General features: G+C 31.7%; 1 protein-coding gene across 1 annotated transcript in view; it reads left to right on the top strand.

The window, feature by feature from the left end:
* The window catches only part of LOC134684174 (RE1-silencing transcription factor A-like), a 136,431-nt gene that overhangs the window by 69,691 nt on the left and 43,913 nt on the right, over window positions 1–22,827 (top strand). The window contains exon 2 of the mRNA XM_063543454.1: window positions 15,140–15,927. Within this exon, the coding sequence (XP_063399524.1) occupies window positions 15,188–15,927 (740 nt within the window). The 5' untranslated portion in view covers window positions 15,140–15,187. The remainder of the gene's footprint in view (window positions 1–15,139; window positions 15,928–22,827) is intronic.

The following is a 22,827-nucleotide window of genomic DNA, read 5'->3' as shown; positions in this document are numbered from 1 at the left end:
ATGACAAATACAGAGGTGTCATCTGCAAAAAGTCTGATATCATTAGAAATGTCATTTTCTATATCATTTATATAAATGAGAAACAGAAAGGGTCCCAAAACTGATCCGTGGGGATATCTGCATGTATACTTCTTATGGTTGACGAAAAGCCTTCTGAAACTACCCTTTCTTGACGATCCGAAAGATAACTTTCTATCCAAGATAAGAGCTGGTCATTTAAGCCAGATTGTTTAAGTTTAAATAAAAGTCCTTCATGCCAAACTTTATCGAAAGCTCCAGATTAAGATATGTGATGACGCAAATGGGTATTCGTTTCCTGAGTATCAGTGGAATGCTTCCTATATACTATTTCGTGCGCTAAAATACTGCTTGAATGCAATGCTATTTAATTCACTGGTGAAAGTGTATTTTCGTTTATGTTATCTAAATTCAGGACACGGCAGAAATAGCTTAACATGTGACTTTCAAGAACGGTCATCATTACTAACGGTATTCTGAACGCGAGTTGTTTCTCTTTTGTCTCTTTTTTGAGTCACTGTCCTATGATACACTTAGACCTTTTCGGAAAGCTAAGGATTGTCTACCCAAGGAATAGATTCCTGAACTTTGTAATGTATTTAGCCTTTTAACTTTTTTTCATTCGAGCGTCACTGATGCTTTTTTTGTAGACTTAACTCGTGTCTGGCGTACATGATTTTAATTCTGGTATCTTTTAATATCTACATACCTTTCTATATAAATTGGTAATTTTGAAAGTGTGTACAGGTATTCATAAACTGCTGAATTAAGAAATTCTTCGGCAAAACCAAGTTTCTCTGTAGAATGTTTGAATTGATTTAAGAAAAATCAGGAAATCCGCATTGGAGATGTTTTATGAGACCAAAATAAGTCTCTTCATAAGAGATCCCAATCAATTGCATGCCACTGGTTTTATTGCATACAATCTACCATGAGTAGAGACAGCTTCAAATATGAGTTGAGAGTATAAGGGCCCTCGTGAAGGAAACAAATTATAAAGATAATATAGATACATTATATACCTTTAAATTCTCCCTCGCCCTGCTCGTCCGAATTTAAAGCATTTAATCTCTAATTCAATAGGCTATAAACAAGACAAACACAGATATAGGATTAGTTGCTCGCAGTAACATCTTATTTTCTCTTGCGATACAATATTTTATTTTACTGAATTGTACATATTTCTTCAATCGAAACATTATATAAACACATGACATATAACATTGTTCCTCTTTCGCATCGTTTCTTTTCCCCCGGCTAATGCCTCCAACGCCTGTACGTACAATAAACATAGCAGCAACTGCACATATACCTATGTGACCAACTTCAATCCGACGTACATGTAACTGCGAGCACCTTCGATACTTATACATTTAAATCCCAAACTTTATATAGTACCTTTAAACCCCACCCATAAAAACCGCCAAAACTTTCCTCGTGCCTCCTGCACCTAACATCAAATTTATAAATAGTACATACTGTTACAAAACCAGTATCCGAACTAGTTATACTAGTTCCCATCTGTAAATATTAACTACAAATAGCAAACGGGAAAAACCCTATTTCAAACGAAATTAAATACATATATGGAGTTATTTTCTTTCAGAACGACCGGTCATTCTTTTTCAGAATAAACCCGGACGATACCATGTTTCAATGAAATATGCTCAAAGGCATAAAATAATGACCTGTGTGAGGTCATTTTTTTCCTTGATAAAAATGCAATCTATAATTTACTTCAAAATTTTATTCGTCTGATAGTTTTTTGTTGCCGATTTGGAAATTGATATTTTAAAGTTCAATCGGTGATAGATGTAAAAGAAACCTTCATTGCACGCATTTTAATTTTAGAAACAAATAAGGCGTGAAGTTTTGTTAATTTATCGCTACAATAAAGAAACATTATCATATATGTGAGATGAATTTTAATATAGACTTTCATAAAGAAAAGCCAGATTTAACATATTCGTGTGTTAAATTTTGAAAATCTTAAATGAATCACACTGAATAGGTTGGTTTATTTTTTGTTGCTTTCTTAACGTCAAATATTTCATGCATGTTCAGGACGATAAACGCTGAATATGAAATCATACTGTGACCTACATGTATTTATATTCGTCTTTGTGTCAGTTCTTAACTTTTTTAAATGTATGCATACCTTTTACTCTATCAAAGGATTAACTAATAAGATAATATTATAGTCTATTGAATAACATTAACGTAACTCAGAAAAGGGTCGGGTGTGGAAGGTTTATAATTATATCCTGATTATCTGTTAATAAAAAGTATTGCTATTCAAAAGACAGTCTTTCTGAATTTTTTATTCCATTCAGTTAAAATTGTTAAAAAAAATAACAACTTTTTCGCGATAGAAATGACATTACAAATAGAAAAAAAACCCAACATACCCTCTAGAAAGTTCAAACAGGGTCAGTTAACACTGATTAAACAACCTATTTGTTTCTACGTTTGTAGTGTTAAAAAAACAACAAACGCCACTCAACGTTTACAAAATTTTGGTTAGAAAGAAATGTACTCTGTATTTAAAATGAAGAACGTTGATTTATATTTCGAAACCATTATTTCGTAGAAAAGTTATTAGTTATCGGCATAACCTTCTTCTTCTTTTCTGTAACTTCCTTCTAAACAAAACTACACAAAAACATCATACCACTTCACAAAAATAGTGCAAGGCGGGTTTTTGTTCATCATTTCATTCTGCTATTCAAATGTATAATGTTACGCAGTCAATACTGGTCGTTATTGAGGTAGAACGTACATTATTAAAATGAACTAAGTCTTGTTGAATGTATACATTTGCTGTAAGTTTATTCATTTGTATTATACTTATCAAGATTGTTAGTTGTATAAATTCTTCATTAATTAATTTGCAATTTAAATAAATAGTTCTACCCTTTACCAATGCATGCCAAGGTTTATATGTTGCTCTATTTAGAAAACTTTTGTATTTTTACATTTTTGACGTATTTATAATAATTGATGTTCGGTAGGGATTTTATATATTCTATTCTAGATGTTATTCACAGGCTTATTTGTAGAAACACACGTTATGCATATTCCAACTTTTATGTTTTGTTTTTAATTGATGATGTTCAAACGAAAGCTATCTTTGTAGTTTAGTTATATCCGTTACTTCAATCCACAAAAGAACAATAATGTTTCCATTTTTTTTGTTTTACCCTGGACAAGTTTTTGAGAATTATTCATTTCAAATAGTAATTAATTCTTTTGATGACAAACACTGATATATATTTGGAGACGAAAACAAATATAGCAAACGTGAGAGAAGAAAATGCACAAAATGAAACCGATCTGAAAAACAGCAATTACACGTGTTTTTGCCTAGATGTTCTACCATTGTAATCAAGGGTTTAATTTAAATCTCCTTGTTTTAAATGCTGGTTAAATATGTTCGTTACTTGTGCAAGCATCAGTATAAGCAAATACTTATATTTTTACGTAGCTTAAGAGACACTTAAAAGGTATTTATATTTTTGGCATTTTAATTGCTTTGGAAATTTATATTTATTTTTCGGGTAAACGGCTAACACTTGAAAGAAAAATTGACCATTCAATGTTAAAATTTATTATGGTGAGATAATTTTCTACGTTTTAAATTTATCCATATCAAATTGATCTAGAGCATTCCGGTACTGACTGAAATAATACGTTTGCAGTCTAGAATAAATAAATTTGCTTTTTAAGCATATTACGGCCAAATCTCTGTAATCAGAAATAAGAACCCGTAGAAATCTTACACGCATAGTCTCAGATATAGAAACTTTGATATAACATAATGTACTCCATATACGATCAATAATATGGTATTATTGCGTAACAATTTTCATATTGGCTTAGTTATAGGTCCGAGGGTACCATATTGGCCTGAGGCGAAGCCGAAGGCCAATATGGCTGCCCGAGGACCTATAACTAAGCCAATATGAAAATTGTTACGCAATGATACCTTTATTAATTAACCAGTCCAACACACGTAAATACACGTAATAATATCTTTATTAATAAACTAAAGTGTTACAATATTTTTTTAATTTCATTTCAAAAGAGATAAATATTTTTACCTTGAAGTGGAACTATCCAAATCTCAGTTTGTTTCTTTTTATTAGATGCAGGTGTCTTCAGCATTTTCTCATCTGATGAATTTTTCTACCCTTTTCAGTCACTATAAAGTGTTACAACTTAAATTTAGACGCAACACATAAATAGTAATTGGAAAGGTACTGCCATTGCATGTGTTACGCAGAAACTAATTTAAAATCGATGTGTACAATCGTGAAATTATAAGGTCGTCAAGAAATGAACTTTGTGATAATCTACTCGTTCCCCAAACCTGAAACAGTTCTATCGTCTGCCTTCAAAATATCTTTTAAATGAATGTGACCGTCTTTCGCCAGAAATGTTTGCCATACTGACATTTTCAGCATGTTGAAGATAACTAAATGACAACTGCGTCTTCAAAACAACTGTTTACTTTCAGTTACTCTAGAGTTATCGGGATTTCAACCGATTAGTCTAGAGCTAATCGAATATGCTAATATTGGGCTTGCTAAACCCGGGCCAATACGGAAAAATCCGTATTGGCCTTATAGGACAAAATTATCGATTTGGCAGTTTTACTCGTATTTAGTCAAATAAGCTCCAGTTAATTAATAATGAAGCATACTCTGTTTTATAAATTAGGGTTGACAAGGTTATCACATAAGTTGATTTCAGCTCAAATGAGTCTTTTTTTTTAAAATTCTTCTGTAAAAATGGTAAAAAACTGTTTTCCTTTCAGTCACAGAAATACCAGCTTTTTCTTCTTTGCAAATACACGGGGGGGAAATCGAATGTAGGTAACATTGACTATTTAATGTGAAGTTGTATTGTGGTGAAAGTATTTTCTATGTCTTATACTTGAGACCATATTGGTACTGACTGAAATAATACATTTGAACTCTAGAATAAACGAATTGGCTTATTAAGCATATTACGATCAAATCCCTGTTACAAATAAAAAGAACCTGTAGAATTCTGGCACGCAGAGTCTCATATATAAATGAAACTTTGATATAACATTATGTACTCAATACACGAACAATAATGAAGCATACTCTGTTTCATAAGTTATGGTTGCGAAAGTCGAAAGTCGATTTCGGGTAAAATTAAGACTCTTACTTTTTCTGGAAATACCAGTTTTGTCTTCTTTGCAAATACATTATGTCAATCTGGAGTATCAATTATATAAACTGAATTTAATAATCAACCTTTCGATTTCCAAAACGTCTGCTCATAACAGACTAAAATGACTAATGTTGAGTTCAGGGATTATGTGCCGGAGAGTCTTTGAAAAATTCCTATTTTTAGAAAATCAACCACGTTCATACAAGTTTTACTTGTATTTTTGACTAAGCATATTGTATACTGCAATCAGTCAACTATTGTTTACATGACAGGTATACAAATACATGTCTGCTTTATTCAAACTAGAAGTTAGTCCAGTGTTACTGGTTTCCATGTTTTATGATCGGTAATTATCAGAAAATGCTGTTACCATTCACTCACAAGATTGAATGTTAAAACGTATCCGTTGATTTTTTTTTTCATGCACAATGGGAGTCATGCTTGGTGAAAGCTATATCGTGCTCGCTCATAGAGGATAATGCAACTACATTCATGTTTATAGTTTTCACGGTAATTTCCACCAAGTTGATACTTCAAGTAACAACTAAGACGGTGTACATTAAGCCACATGGCTGAAATGACCCACTTAAATAATGACTTAGTGTTGTCATTTTGAAACTTTTACTTTTATATTTTGAAACATCTGGCGTCCAAGATAGAAGTTCAAAAAAGAAACAAACAAACATTTAACATACCAATAAATGCAAATTTCAATACTCAGAAGTGTTCATTGTAACAAATTATAATTGTAACATAAATGGTGATTTTTCCTTTGATCTTATAATGAGTTAACTTCAGTTATTTTTAGATTGTACGTTCTTGAATGATTGTTTAATTGTTTCACTCTCTTATCCCGCCGTTGATGGCTTCTCGTATGAATAGCTAAGAATCGGAGGAGCTTGAACCAGTGCATTAACATCCCTCTTAAAAGTTGTTAATGCACAGTCTTGCTCTGCCTCCTTGGGGTAGTAATTATTGGAAGATTAAAACAAAATGAAATAGAAATGACTACATTTTCCTGAGACATTTTCCTACAGTTATTTTGCTTGGATACCTGTTATATCGTGTCGAAACTAATAATAGTCTAAAAATATATGGCACTTGATGTGTAGTAATTTTCTTCATTTTACAAAGGTCTATTTCCGTGTATTTATCATGCTTCAAACATTTGTCCTGGACCTTACATGCATTCAACACGCAACCATTGCGATCATCCCAGTTCTTGGGAATGAAAGAAGATTATTAATTACCTTCATAATTAAGGTCTTTCCTCTAGGCGACGAAAGACGTTATTGTTTTTCTAATGTTTTTTTTTCTTTTTTTTCACTTCCAGGATTTTTTTGGCACGCCCTCCTACCGCTTCTATTAGAGCTATCAATACAAAATTTAAACCATCGATAGACCTCATGAAGTTTTAACAGATGAACTTTTGTAGGATTTCATCTTCCCATTTAGAAGTTATCTCCCTTTTATTGATTTTTTTCAACATGCACCCTCCTCAATATTTTTAAAGATATCATGACTTTTTTTGGACAATAGGAAGATCTCGTCATGATGTATTACCATATGAGGCTGCATAGGATTTCATCATCCCCTATTAGAGTTATAACCTCTCTAAGAAATTTCTTTCCTTTGCATTTTTCTCAAAAAGTATTAGATAGAATCGATTTGAAAACGGAAACATGTACAAGAACAGATGGCAATGTTAATAAACATACACAATCATTTTGTTGTTAACCCTTATAGGGAGTTATTTCCCTTGAAAAATTGACACAATTAAAAAAAATATGTATTTCGAGAACCGGAAGTCGTACAACAAATGAAAGGTCGTACAAAGAACATTACGAAAACATCACTTTTACAGGACTTTTCAAATTGACGTCCCCTAAAAATGGGTTGGGTGGGGTCATTGAGTGCGAAAAATAAATTTTAAGATTTAAGATTAGGTTATTGTATATCACATGAAAGGTCTTATTGTTTACATTTCAAATATCAAATTCCTGTCCTCCAAACATGAGTTAGTTGGGGTTTTTTAGTACAAAAATCAAACTTTCTAGAACATGGTGTTGTCGCATATCAAATGAAGAACATCAAGTCTGCATTACATATATCATATTTCCAATCTCGAAAATGTGAGCGGGTAAGTGTAAAAAGCGAAAAGTTTCAGAAGGCATGCTTGTCGTATATCAATCGAAAGGTCGTGCAAAGTACATTACGAAAACATCACTTTTACAGGAAAGACCTTTCAATTGTTTTACTAACAATTGAGATACTAGTTAGTATTAGGAATTGTTTCTCTTTTACAAAACGTCCTTTGAACTATTTTTTGCACTCAATGACCCCACCTAACTCATTTCAGGGGACGTCAATTTGATATTTGAAATGTACGCTTTATGGACTTTCATTTGATATGCGACAACCCAACCATCTGAGAAGTTTGATTTTTTACGTCTTTTCTGAATTTGAGGGCAAATAAACATCGAATGAAACTGTGCATTACCTCGCCTTTTTTATCTCCCAACCACAACTCCTTTCTGAAGATTTTTCGGGAAGAAAATATTCTATAACACATAAATGACTATCGAGTATGAATCACACAGCAACAGTTCTTTTAATTTCAAACGTACCTTTATCGGACATACAAATTCAACTGACATCTGCTGCATGAATAAATAATAAAAATTAATTTTATTATTGTGTCATATATTAATTGACAAATATTTACAAATCACAGCATTCAATAAAACAATCAATACCCAGTCATAAATTTGACTTATGAGACACTTAACACATGCTATGTACATATTAATATAGTTTCAAAGGAAAATTCATAAAATTATCATCGAAAAAGTTCAAAAATGTTATATCTGAGCATATCATAGAATTCTAAAATGAGTGCTGATTAAAAAAGTATGAAAATAAATAAAAAAGAATAATATATAAATTTATATATATATTTTTTAAGTTTCAAGTTAAAATAATTTTATCACAAAATTAACAATTAATATATTTAATTATCTTATCATAAATTAATTACATTGACTTTGAAATCATGAAATAGACTGTTACAACTAGTATGTTATTAGTAATAATTAAGAAAATGATTTTCGTCTCATAAAACTCTTATCAGAGGTTTCCCGATTTGCAACCGTACCAACCGTAGTACGAAGTGGGAGCCGTCATTTAACTTTTGGAAATTATTGATGTATGTATACACTTAATATCAAAGAATATTTTAGGAATCATATGCAGAACTATTTTGAGAATTTTTAGCTGTAATTTGGGACTAATTTCATGTGGTTACTTCTTGTATTCATAAGAAACAATATTGTGTGCACTCGAGTATGCTTTCAAGCAACCGTTGCAAGTAACCGTTGGTACGAAAGGTTTATAGTTAAGAGTTATTTCCCCGTGAAACTACATAGACATAAAGGAGCTAAATTACAAAATAAATTCAAAACCTAGCTATATAAATTTTGTTCGTAATAATTTTATATCATTATAAAATGTTAAAAGTTTTGTATTTTTGTGGTAAGTTTTTAGAAAACAATAACAAATAAAATGTATTTTAACAAAAGAAATTGACCTCAATAACAAAAGAATAATGAAAAAATAAATTTAAAACCAAATTAAACTTCAGCCAGTCCGTTGAAGGTCTGTAAAACCAGTCAAGGTCGTCCGAAATAAAGATAAAGAAAAGTAATCTTCCAATAGTTGTAATCAGTTTGTTCTACATCAAAATAAAACAATGCAGATAGTCCTTTTGTTCCATTTTTGTCAATATGCTATTGAATCAACTTCTGTTCTATATAGATATAAGAAGATGTTGTATGAGTGACAATGAGACAAGTCTCCATCCATGTAACAATTTGTAAAAAGTAAACTATTGTGGGTCAGCTTATTATCTTGAAATCTTTAATAGACAGATAATTTCTTCAAAAGCAAAAGTGATCAGCAATCCTAAATAATCAGTCGACTTGTAATTTGTAGTTATTACCCTAGATTGATAGAAACGTTGAATAGCAAATTGATCAAAAATACAGGATCTGCAAAAAGTCGTCTACATATGAAAGTTATTGCCCTTAAATGGCAATGTTTATACTTTTTTAAGTGTACAGCAAAATATGAAAGATAGAGAGAAATTAAAATAGAAAACTGATAAACAAAAACGAGATTTTAGTCATGAATGATATTGTAGTTTTTAGAGCCTCTAGTTTATTTTCTATTCGATAACCTGATAGCAAAGATATAATTTGACTTGAACAATTATGCATAGAGCTATAACTGATATAGTAGTATTCACTTGGCATCCTTCCTTTATGGAAAATTATCTATACCCTCGGGCTATAACTTTTTCTTTAAAAAAAAAAACCCTCCTTATGTCACTAATAACAATGTCTAGTGACAAAATAAAATTAAACGAACAAGGTGAAATAGTCTCGTGAAGATAAATATTTCGACTGAAGAAATTCTTTTCGTAAGTGTTATAAGATTTATATTCATTTTTTAAGTTATATAATCAACATTTTTTTAATGATTACATCCACCGAAAAGTTCAGTGACGAAATATAAGGAAAAAAATAGATCGATAGTTTTACAATGTGTAACAGTTGCGTTTTAAGAAAAATGTTGCTCCAATGATCGAAAAGATAGCTTAATTAATAAAAATTGATTTTAATGCGAAGTCAACACAATTCTGAACACAATTTTGCCTTTATAAGTTTATAACGTGTACTAGTTATACAAACACCAGTAAGATACATTGGCGGATCCAGGGGGGGGGGATTTCCGGATGTTCGAACCCCCCTTTTTAGCTCACCTGGCCCGAAGGGCCAAGTGAGCTTATGCCATCACTTGGCGTCCGTCGTCGTCCGTCGTCTGTCGTCTGTCGTCTGTCGTCGTCGTCTGTCGTCGTAAACTATTTCAAGAATCTTCTCCTCTGAAACTAATGGGCCAAATACTTCCAAACTTCAACTGAATGTTCCTTATGGTATCTAGTTTATAAATTGTATCCGAGGTTTTGATTTATCAACAAACATGGTCGCCATTGCTAAAAATAGAACATAGGGGTCAAATGCAGTTTTTGGCTTATAACTCAAAAACCAAAGAATTTAGAGCAAATCTGACATGGGGGTAATATTGTTTTTCAGGTCAAGATCTATCTGCCCTGAAATTTTCAGATGAATCAGACAACCCGTTGTTGGGTTGCTGCCCCTGAATTGGTAATTTTAAGGAAATTTTGCTGTTTTTGGTTATTATCTTGAATATTTTTATAGATAGAGATCAACTGTAAACAGCAATAATGTTCAGCAAAGTAAGATTTACAAATAAGTCAACATGACCGAAATGGTCAGTTGACCCCTTTAGGAGTTATTGCCCTTTATAGTCAATTTTTAACCATTTTCCGTAAATCTTAGTTATCTTTTACAAAAATCTTCTCCTCTGAAACTACTTGGCCAAATACTTCCAAACTTTAACTGAATGTTCCTTAGGGTATCTAGTTTATAAATTGTATCCGAAGTTTTGATCTATCAACAAACATGGCCGCCATTACTAAAATTAGAACATAGGGGTCAAATGCAGTTTTTGGCTTATAACTCGAAAACCAAAGCATTCAAAGCAAATCTGACAGGGTTCACTTGTTACTCAGGTCAAGATCTATCTGCCCTGAAATTTTCAGATGAATCAGACAACCTGTTGTTGGGTTGCTGCCCCTGAATTGATAATTTCAAGGAAATCTTGCTGTTTTTGGATATTATCTTGAATATTATTATAGATAGAGATAAACTGTAAACAGCAATAATGTTCAGCAAAGTAAGATTTACAAATAAGTCAACATGACCTAAATGGTCAGTTGACCCCTTTAGGAGTTATTGCCCTTAATAGTAAATTTTTAACCATTTTTTGATAAATCTTAGTAATCTTTTACAAAAATCTTCTCCTCTGAAACTACTGGGGCAAATACTTCCAAACTTTAACTGAATGTTCCTTAGGGTATCTAGTTTATAAATTGTATCCGAAGATTTGATCTATCAACAAACATGGTCGCCATTGCTAAAAATAGAACATAGGGGTCAAATGTTGTTTTTGGCTTATAACTCGAAAACCAAAGCATTTAGAGCAAATCTGACATGGGGTAATATTGTTTATCAGGTCAAGATTTATCTGCCCTGAAATTTTCAGATGAATCAGACAACCTGTTGTTGGGTTACTGCCCCTGAATTGATAATCTTAAGGAAATTTTGCTGTTTTTGGTTATTATCTTGAATATTATTATAGATAGAGATAAACTGTAAAGTGAGCAATAATGTTCAGCAAAGTAAGATCTACAAATAAGTCTATCTGACCAAAGTTGTCAATTGACCCCTTAAGGAGTTATTGCCCTTTAAAGACTTTTTTTACAATTTGTTCATCATGTTGACTTACTTTAAAAAATCTTCTCCTTTGAAACTGCTGTATCAATTTCAGCCAAACTTAGGCTAAATGAGTTTCATAGTATCTAGTATAAATTTTATAATAGTTTATTTCCTTGTATGTCAAGAAACATAGCTTCTATGGCTAAAATAAAACATAGGAGAAAATGATTTTTTTTTTTGCTTTTGAAGAAAATAGGTTGATCCAAAAACATTTAAATCAATTGAAAAGCCAAAATAATCATTGATGAGAGGTTTAACCAAAAGAATTAAGGTGAGCGATTCAGGCTCTTGAGAGCCTCTTGTTTTTTTTACCGATCAATGCATTTGAATGGGGACATAGAGTTGAACGGCTGGATCCGCCCCTGAGATATTATTAATAAATAATTTCTCATTATTCCAATTTATATTTAAGTATTAGAAAACATTTTTTATTCTAATCTTTTTCTAAATATACACAAAACAAAAACATAGCCAAACAGAAATGCAAATCTATATTTAGAATATGAAGGTCAAGGCAACTCAGTTCCAGTAAGGACTGTTTGATTCATTCTCTTGTGCACAAAATAAATGGTATCGTATAAAATCACGAGCAAGGTTTTCTAGAAGCAGTGAAATCGTAATAAAATAAAAGATTAAGGTTATTGTCGCTGATATGCAATTCGATTTCTTTATTTTTATCATGATAAATACAATAATTTCATGCATTAAATGATACTTTCAAAACAGCACCAACGGTTGTGTTACGAACCAACCGTACCTGATACGTAGCAAATCGGGAAACCTCTATCAGGCGGAAACCCGGTTGAAATAGAACAAAAGAATCGAAGCTCTTTGTTAGAGAAGGCGATAAATGCTCACTGTTATGTTTACTATAGTAACAATTTTTTTTAAAAAGTTAATAGAAACAAATAAATAACAATTTTTCTGCTCAATTACGAAGTGTTTTATTTTAAAAACACTATATGCATAAGTTTTCAATTTATCTACTACATAGTTAAGTAGAAAAATTAGATGTCAAGTCGGCGACATGGGTATCTATTAAGTTGGATGAAGAAAATGTGTGATCTCCGATTTAATTTTTTTTTACCACTGACGGAGTTCAGTATTTTTGTGATTTTACCTTTTGATATGATAGTATTTGAATTTCAATTAACCTAATCTCAGTTCTTTAAAATTGTTGCATAAGAAATAATTGATGGAACCCATAGATTTGTTAGAAATTTACACATGATATTCGAATTTTATCCTGAGCGTAAAAAACGTCAGTTATAGCGTTTTCATTTGTATGACGTCATGATTTGAAATGACTTAAATGCGGCAAAAAATATTGGTCTTTCGTGGAATTTTATTTTATTTTATTTTGATTTTTTGATTTCTCCAATCTCTTGTGCATTAATTCTTTTTATTATGCATCCGAATAAGAACAAAAATTGTGTAGTCTTTTTAGCTAACCTGGCCCAAAGTAACAAGTGATCTGTTCTCATCACTTGGCGTCCGTCTTCAAAATTGTACTTTACAAGGAAATATTTGTTCCCCATTTTAGTGGTGTCACATAAGCAAAAGAAAATAAGTCATATTAAATGACGAGGATTCGGTTGAGTGTTTTTACGTCTTAACATCATCATAAAGTATACCTTATTTTAAAAGATTTTTTAAAGCAGAACGAGAAGAAAGCTATTTGAATCATGTGTTTTTGACGGTTATGAGTGAGCTATTTTCTTTTTCGAATAAAAAATTTGGTTGGCGTGTTTTACTCAGAACCAATTATCAACATAATAAGATAAACATACGTATAGCACATGACATGTTTTCCTGTTAAACAAAGACTGAAGACACTAAAGGGTAGTCAAAAGTCATATTCCAAAAGAATCTGACAAAGCTATTGCAAAAAATAAAAAAAAATACTCTCTACAAAACTCTACATTGCAAATTCAAATCCGAAAGACAGATACCAACCTAATATATGTCGTAATCGCAGGTGCCTGAAAAAAGTATAACACCACTAATTCATATCCCCTTGCTGTAGATTTTAAATTCTACAACTTCAAACCTTCATACACAGCTACTTTAGTATCAAGTTATCTTGATGTACAGTTCTAAAGATGCATATTAAATGTACGTCTGGAAAGCTGTATATCAACTGTACAGCTGTAAAGCTGTATATAAACTGTTAATCTGAAAAACTGTATATAAACTGGATTTTTTTAAAAACTGTATATAAACTGTACATCTGTAAAACTGTATGCGAACTGTGGATAGATATCGTATCACACAAGATTCAGTGGTAGAATCTATATGTTTAGCTTATACATAGATTTAAAAATGTGCAGTTAATGTACATTTTTACAGAGTAGCAGTTAATATACAGCTTTAAAATGTACGGTTTATATACAGTATTGCAGATGTACAGTTTATGTAGAGCTTAACAGATGTACATGTATACAGCTATACAAATGTACAGTTTATATACAGCTTTACAGCTGTAAAGTTGATATACAGCTTTACAGATGTACATTTTATCTGCATCTTTAGAACTGTACATCAAGATAACTTGTAATAGAGTATCTGTTTAGCTAATTTGACTTAAGTTTAAATAAAGTGATATTCGATTCATGTCAAAACTATACCTTATTATTTACAAATTTTCAAGGTTCTCAGTGATCCCAAGTCCTTAAGCTTTCATTAGAAACCCAAACATTTTACTTATTGATAAAGTTGAAGCTATGCGTAGGAATAATTTTGTTTGAAATGTTGATAACAACAACCATATTCCTGACGTGGTACATGACATGACATGTTACTAATAAGAAAAATGGTAGGTTGAACCTGGTTTTATGGCTAACCAAACTTGTCTACATATAGTTTAAGCATAGTCAACATGAAGCGTTTGGACATGCACCTTTTGTTGGTCCCCCAATATGACTCATGCAGTTTGTAACAATAAACGTTTGATCTAATCGACAAACCTAAAACAACTCACGGGGACACAATATGACCAAACTAGTGAATTTACGATGTCTAACTAGTGTCATGTTCATTTAATCCATACCTTTTCATATTTTTTAAGTAACTTTTATTGACAAAACAATCTAGATTTTCGGGGTGTTTTATAGCCGACTTCAAGATATTGGTTTATCTCATTGTTGAAGGTCATACTGTGCCAGTAATGGCTTACAACTACTTCATTTTAATTTTGGGGGATAGTTGTCGCTGTCGTTGATCACAAATTTAACACTAGTATGTAAATAAGTAGAGAAATGCTTCATACTCAAATATGTGTGTCCGAAGCAAGTCTCATATAACATTTTCATCTTCTATCAGTATAAAGATATGTGAATTTACTATCAATCACATAAGTTAAAGATAAACTGTATCTTAAATATCATTTGTTTTCATTTATTAATTAAGTTGTAGTTAGATTTTGCCCTGCATATGTATATTCTATTTTAGAAATGTACAGTCAATTCAAAATGACATTTGTAAATCCTATAATTTTATTTTAGGTATTACGAAACGAAACATATCTGCAATTTAAATTTCAATCGTACCAAATGGAACGACAGCATTGGTGTTCATTTTGTTTTATTCCTTTCATGAATGAATCTAGCTTAATAGCTCATCTAAATATTCATGAACAACAACCACGAGTTCCTTGTAGTCTGTGTCCGCAAACATTTATACATCATAGTCAAATAGGATATCATATGAGATATAAGCATTCTGATTGTATAAATAAAAAGTTTGTTGAAAATTCCGAAAGTATTTGTAGAAAAAATATCACAGACATCACAACTGAGGTAGAATCTGATTCCGAATGGCCAGACAGTTCTGAGGAAGAGGAAACTGTAACGAGCAGTGAGGAAGAAGAATGTTCGGAGGAAAACTATGACATGGTCAATTCAGATTCTGAAAGTGAGGAAGAACCCGTTGAAAAAAATTCGAATGAAATAAACTACATCTTAGCTCGAAATGTGAATGATGCTTCTGCCAATGAAAATCGTGAAAGCGAATTTGATCTAAAAGGAGTCAAAACCAAACATGTGAATAATTCAGATGGACATTATGGCAATGTAAAGAGTTGTGATGTTTCATTTCTTACCAAATTAGAAAGGAAAAAATCAGGAAGACAATATTTGAATGTCACAAGAAACATTCCTAATTTAGAAGATAACTCTAAAGGACGCATATTACAACAGCACATGAATACGGCGTTTCTAAATTCAGATTACAGTGTGTGTTCTCAACGACCTAGTTATAATTTTAGTGATAAAGATACAGATTCTGATTTACGGTTTGTATGAAGTTTAGACATTACGATACAAATTGATTGTAAATTTTACAACACCACTTCATTTCTGCCCTAAACTATGAATTCTTCGGACGAGTGTATGTACGATATGTCATATAAGATGAAAATAAATATCGTGGTGTCGCTTGAAAGGATCTTTAATATACTAGTATATATTGTTTTTTTCTATTCTTTATATTTCGTAAATGTTATACATTGAACTGTTTAGAATAACTTTGAACCATAGTATTTTACAAAATAATTTTTACATGATTGCTGCTGTTAATCTGTGATTGTTAGATATAATTTCGCAAAAAATAGAATTCAAAATAGCATAATTCCTCTCGCTGTCCTCAAAACTAAACACGGAAATCCTGTTAATACATATTTGATTAACGTTATTCAAATGCACTGTCGCATTTGTCATCCTCGCAAATGATTATTACAATTTGTTTATTTTTGGAGGAAATCGAAAATAAGGCGTCCGGTTATTGTTTCCGTCATCGGACAGACTTTTCGGTCATAGGTAGCAATAAAGGTGGCACGGAAGTATTTGCATTCAAGAATTTAGGTTGCTCTTTTGTGTACACTACCTAAGTCAATGTATCTGAACAGTGTGATTGGACAAAAAATACAGTATCAACTGAACACACTTTTCCAAACTGAGGGATGAATAAGGGGTAGAAAAATATGAAATAATTTTACAAACAGATGAAAAATGAATTTTTGAGAATTTTTTTAAATTGTGTATTCACTGCTTGATAAAAGACCTAGAGCACTAGTGGCCTTAGGTTTTTAAAAATAGCAAAACAAGTAAACGGTCATGATACACATTCAAATTCATTTTTGAATAGTAAAATGAAAGTACTTCAGTTAACTGTGAATGTAGAAATTTTTGCAGTGTGAGAAGTGGTGAAAATTCTAAACAGGCTATCATTATCACTTATGGGCCAGGAAATACTATCGATCCACCTGAACTGTTACAGTAAGGAAAACATTTAAAAAATTGCCCTCAACAATTTTACCATCCCCTTTTCGTTGCTTTCCTGCAATATTAAGCGTACTGTTTGTGTAATATATGTGCATATGTATGTAATCAGAATCTTCCATAGACTTTATATTCAGTATATAAAATGGTAAAATATCATTTCTTTTGGCTGTATCCATGGCAACAATCTGCATTTACTTGCTATAAAATATTGCAAAAAGGGGGGAAAAGATGTCACATATTTCACAGGCAATTGTCTCAGAAAAACAATTCCTATATACCTTAATATAACACAAAATACTTAACTTGGATTTCATAAAAATGTCAGGTGGTGACGAAATTCCGTTATATGCCGCTTTCTATGTTATCAACCCCACTAAAACTTGTTTTATCGTCAGTCTAAAATGATTTATCTTTGAAATAGTGTTTCTAGTTATCAAAGTTACCAGGATTATAATTTAGTACGCCAGACGCGCGTTCCTTCTTCATAAGACTCATCAGTGAGGCTCATATCAAAAGATTTATAAAGCTGAACGAGTGCAAAATTGAAGAGCATTGAGGATCCAAAATTCCAAAAGTTGTGCCAAATACGGCTAAGGTAATATATGCCTGGGATAAGAAAATCCTCAGTTTTTCGAAAAGTTTTGTAAACAGGAAATTTATAAAAATGACCACATTATAGATATTCTTTTCAACGGCAAAGTTTTGACTACTGGGAAGGTGATACCCTTGTGGACGAAACGTCCACCAGCAGTGGCATCGACCCAGTGGTGTTAATAGTTATCAAAGGTACCAGGATTATATGCCTACATTTCTTGTCGGATGATTCCGTAGCAATCCTACCCAAGTATATCAATCGTAATAATCTTGCCAACCGCTGATGAATTGGCAATAAACGCATCACGTCTCCTTATATCTCGGTTTCCGATTGGTCAATTTTATGGGAAAGTCTAAATGATTCTCGGAGTTGTCTGATCTTGTTTTTATTTTCATACGTAAAGTCAAGAGAGAGTCTGAATGACATTGGCGTCATGGGAAAATTTGTATCTAAAAAGGAAACTCGTAACTTATTAGACATACCACAAATAACACTTGTTGGATTTTTTTTCACGGTATCTTATACAATTTTACTAACTGGGTGATAAGTTCTATTCAGAAAAAAAATAACAGTTCTTTTCTGAAACAGTTTTTATAATTAATCATTTACTGCGAGACGTTTATTTCCAAATTTTCAGCGGTTTGCAAAATTATTAGGATTGACATACTTAGGTAGAATTGCTACGGATGATTCCGACAACACATATTTTTTTGAGACAAGTGCCTGTGAAAATTTGGCTTAAAGTAGAATTTCAATCGATTGAAGTAATACCTTTTCTGAAACAGTTTATATATATCTTTCAGTAAATCCAAAGAAAACCATATGTCTTTCATCTATTTTTTTTGTAAAAAAAGGTGTTTGTTAACATTTATTTACATTAATTTCTGGACCAATGGCAGGTCTAGCTATGAAAATACGGAGAGCCAATTTAAAACAGAAAAAAGCCCATAAAAACATGTAAAAAATAATCTTGATTGTTTAATATGTTCGGTACTTTGTGCATTATGTTCAGTATTATCTTATTATGTTCAGTAGTATTTATATTATGTTCAGTAGTTTTCATATTATGTTCAGTAGTTTTGACATTATGTTCGGTGCTTTGGTTATTATGTTCAGTAGTTTCATTATTATATGCAGAGGTATTTAAATTATGTTTGATACGTCTGACGTTATATTCAATGCATTTTTCATTATGTTCAGTACTTTCGAAATTATGTTCAGTAGATTCAATATTATTTGCAGTACATTATGTATTACCTTCAGTGGTCCCGGATTTTTTATATTCGGTGGATTATTCATTATGTTCAGTAAAATCATCAGTATTATACTCGGTTCAAAGAACTGTATGTTCAGCGGTTGTATCTTAATGATGATGCAGTAACAGTCGGGAAATCAGTAATGGAATTTGTTGGGGAAAAAAACGAACGAGGATATTTTTTACTGATATTTTCATACGACACCTTTCATACGTGTGGAAATCAAAATAGAAGAAATTGAAGCTGTATGAAATCGGTTTGGTTTACGCTTACACGTTGGCAATTTCCCATTGAAAAAATAACTCCTGACTGAATTTGTAAGAATTCATGATTGAGTGATTATTGTTTTCTGAACGATTGATTGATTGATTGATTCTCTTTATTTCCTCCATTATACTGAAGATTTACATTTTATAACACAAATATACTAATAACAAGTAATAAACAACATATAATTACAGACTACAATTAAAGCACACACAAACAAACACAAAAAAAAATACTAATATATATTTATATCTATATGCTACATTTGTTTAGTTAAGATATTTCAGTGTCCAAAATTAAACCTATGCTCAGATAATTCGACTGTAAATTTACCGTACAGATGAAATATATGATCTGCCAAGCAACACATCATGTTTCCCCAGTTGTTAGAGTTCACAGATTGCATAAAATCTGTAATACCACCAAGTAAGGCTACGATTATATCGCTATCAGTTTGCTGAAAAAAGCGTAAAACTCCTGACTGAATTTGTAAGAATTCATGATTGAGTGATTATTGTTTTCTGAACGTACGGTGGCAAATATTTCATGAATATTTATGACGGAGAGAAGAATTTTCAAACCAAAAAAAAGCAGTTGCGTGCGTTGTCGTTGAAACACCATTACCATAAAGAGACGACAAAAAAAAAAATAAACAGCAAAATACAAAATCTAAAAACATATTCTATAGCTTTTATATTCTTTGAAGACAACCCTTTTCGTTGGTTGGTTGTAGCATATATAGCTCATTCACTGACTTTTTACAAAAAATTAAATGATTAACAACATAACTAATCTCTGCGTTTTCTGCATTCCAAATTTATTATTAATATAAGTATACCATTTGGAATGAAATTTTGAACTGCACCTATTCATAACTTGTTCAATGATGTTAGCCATGCAAATTATGTTCATTCGTATATAAGCATTGGTATTTTCCTCCAAATTCTTGACGTACCATTTCGTCCACTATTGCAGACAACGTTTACCTTACATTCTTTTCTGCATGCATTGCGTTAGAAATTTTAACAACAGTGATACAACAGTTCGTGAATAGATAAGAATGGTCTGGCAAAAAGAATTACAGGACAAAGAAATAAAGACCCCTCCCCTTTTCCGTTACCCCCAGCCCAAACCATCAGATATCATTGTGACGGATAGTTTTGTTTAATATATTTAACTGTATTTGTCTTCAAAATGAGTATTTGTTCAACAACGTGTTGTTGACCGTTCTTACTGTCGTAGAACAAATCGATGGCAAAGAAAATTTCGGACCAATCATACCAATATTTCGGACCTAATTTCTATTTCAATAAACAGCGGCAGACATTATCTGTTAACTAAGGTCTGTTAATTACCGGTTAATAAGTTAAATAAAATTTTGGAGGATTGCAACACAATTTCATATAGCAGTCCTAAGTATGAAATTGTTCTAATTTTTATGGCATATTGTTATTCTAAACTATTTCCCAACTTGATCGCCCTGAAGATCATAAAAAACATTTTATTAAAATAAAGTATCTCAATAAAGGTTTTGATTTTATTTATCTAACGACCATTCTGTTAAAGAACAAATTCCTGGATTTTTTGACAATACTGAGCTACCTCTTATTTGTTATATTTACAAGAAATCTACCCGGAAATTTGTGTTTAATTATAGCCAATTGTGTAAAGATGTTAATATCAGTGAAAATACACCTACTTCATGTAATTGTAGTAATTCCGAATACATTTATGGACCCATTTCCCATGTTATAATAGGAGATCTTAAGATCGTTTAAGACCGAGAGTTAAAATCATTCCTCAGTAAAGGACCTAAATATCGTCCCTTGTCAATAATTAATTTGAATTTGTGTCGTAATATAATCCACGACTCACTCCAAACTTACTGTTTAAAATGGATAAAACGGGAAAAAAACTGACAAAAAAATCTTTGGACTCTTTTTTTTTAATTCAGTAATGAAGATAGTTGATATACGTATTCAACATTTTAAAGAACATTTTACTATTAACAATAACCACAATAAACCTATTTCTCGTATCAAACATAAACTAAAAGAACTAGCCAAGAAATTAGTTTTTGTCCCGGCCGATAAAGCTGCTAATAGTATTATTATTGTTTGACTTTTGATTTTACATTGAGGTTCTGAAAAAAGAAATCGCCAATTCACCAACATTCCAATTGACTCCATTTTCAGAAAACGACATCTGTAACAAACATAAACTTTTAGCTACCGCTTTACAAGCAGAACCAAATACAACGAAAGTCCTAACTATGTATTGGCTTCCGAAGCTACACAAAACGACTTAAAAATATAGATTTATTTCGTCTTCAAGCCATTGTTTCACGACTAAATTGTCTATTATAAATGACTTCTTACCAGTACACTTGGTACAATCAAAAACCTGATAATAAATTGTTCAAATAAGGCTTTCGAAAATAGTGGAATTAACTTTTGGAGTGTCAAGAACTCGTTGGAAGTACTTGATAAATTGCATGCTTATATTGGTGATTTTTAATCTGTTCAAAGTTTTTGATTTTTCTACCCTGTATACCACATTGCCTCACATTCTCATTAAGAAAAAATTCACACACCTAATTAAATGGGCATTTAAAAAAACTATGTCAATTGGACATGCTTTGGTACTATATCTGCCCTTGAATTTTTACTAGATAACATTTTTGTTCGTTGTTGGAGATTCCGTATATCGTCAGGTTATCGGACTTCCAATAGGGACTAACTGTGCACCACTAATTGCGGACCTGTTTTTGTATTGCTATGAGTTACAATTTATAACAAAAATCAGCAAAGACCCATCGAAACAACATCTGATAAACAAATTTAATAATACTTTTAGATATTTGGATGATATTTTGGCTCTCAATAATGACGACTTCAGTATGTATACTAAAGGAATGTATCCTGTTGGACTTACTTTAAATAAAGCTAATACTAACAATGACCACTGCTCTTTCCTCGATCTTGATATCTATATCACTAAAGGAAAGCTTTTACATTGACCCGAAGTAACTTGTAATGTTTTCCATGTATATAACCTGTAATTTTTTCCAGGCAAAGTAACTTGTATTTTGTACCAGGGCCAATCAAAAACAATTTTTTTTCACGTAGTGATCCGAACCTGCTAGGAGGGTTTAAGTCCTTCATCTCCCGCCCCTAGAAAAATTTTGAAAATTAGACTATACTCATTTTCTTCAATAACACATTAATATAGTTCTTTTTCCAAAAAGAAATCCGTTGTATTGAACGGAACGGATATGTGATCTCTTCGCCGGAGATTGTAATCTAATGTGCCGTTTTAAGTAACTTACCCCCCCCCCCCCCGAAAATCAAATGATTGCTACCGGAAAAGCAGTCTACGATTTCGGTCTAAATATACAGCAGCTACTTAAGACTTGCTTGCTTGGTTTGTATTCATGTTTGCCTAGGCATTGTAATTGAGATAGAGCTTGAACTTATGAAATATATTGATTCAATTATTTTGTTTGAAAATTTTGCTTGATAATTTTGATTTGATAATTTTGCTGGTAATAGCATAATTATTTTACCGGGATTAGCACAATTCTAACTTAGCAGATGTATTCTATTATTTGTCTATTTCGGAGATCCTAAATTCCAATTGCGGGATAGTAGTACAACAAAGGAGTTATTATTGAAATGTTAGTAGCTACATGTATATATTAAGAGGATTCCATTAAACTGGACTTCTGATATTAGTGAACACCAATTGACTAATATTATTTTTAAGTCACCACCAACTTAAAATGTGTTCAATTT

Source organism: Mytilus trossulus, chromosome 1, assembly GCF_036588685.1.
Source record: "Mytilus trossulus isolate FHL-02 chromosome 1, PNRI_Mtr1.1.1.hap1, whole genome shotgun sequence".
Classification (NCBI taxonomy): domain Eukaryota; kingdom Metazoa; phylum Mollusca; class Bivalvia; order Mytilida; family Mytilidae; genus Mytilus; species Mytilus trossulus.
The sequence above is the reverse complement of the archived record's forward strand: the minus strand, read 5'-3'. Positions and strand labels throughout refer to the sequence as shown.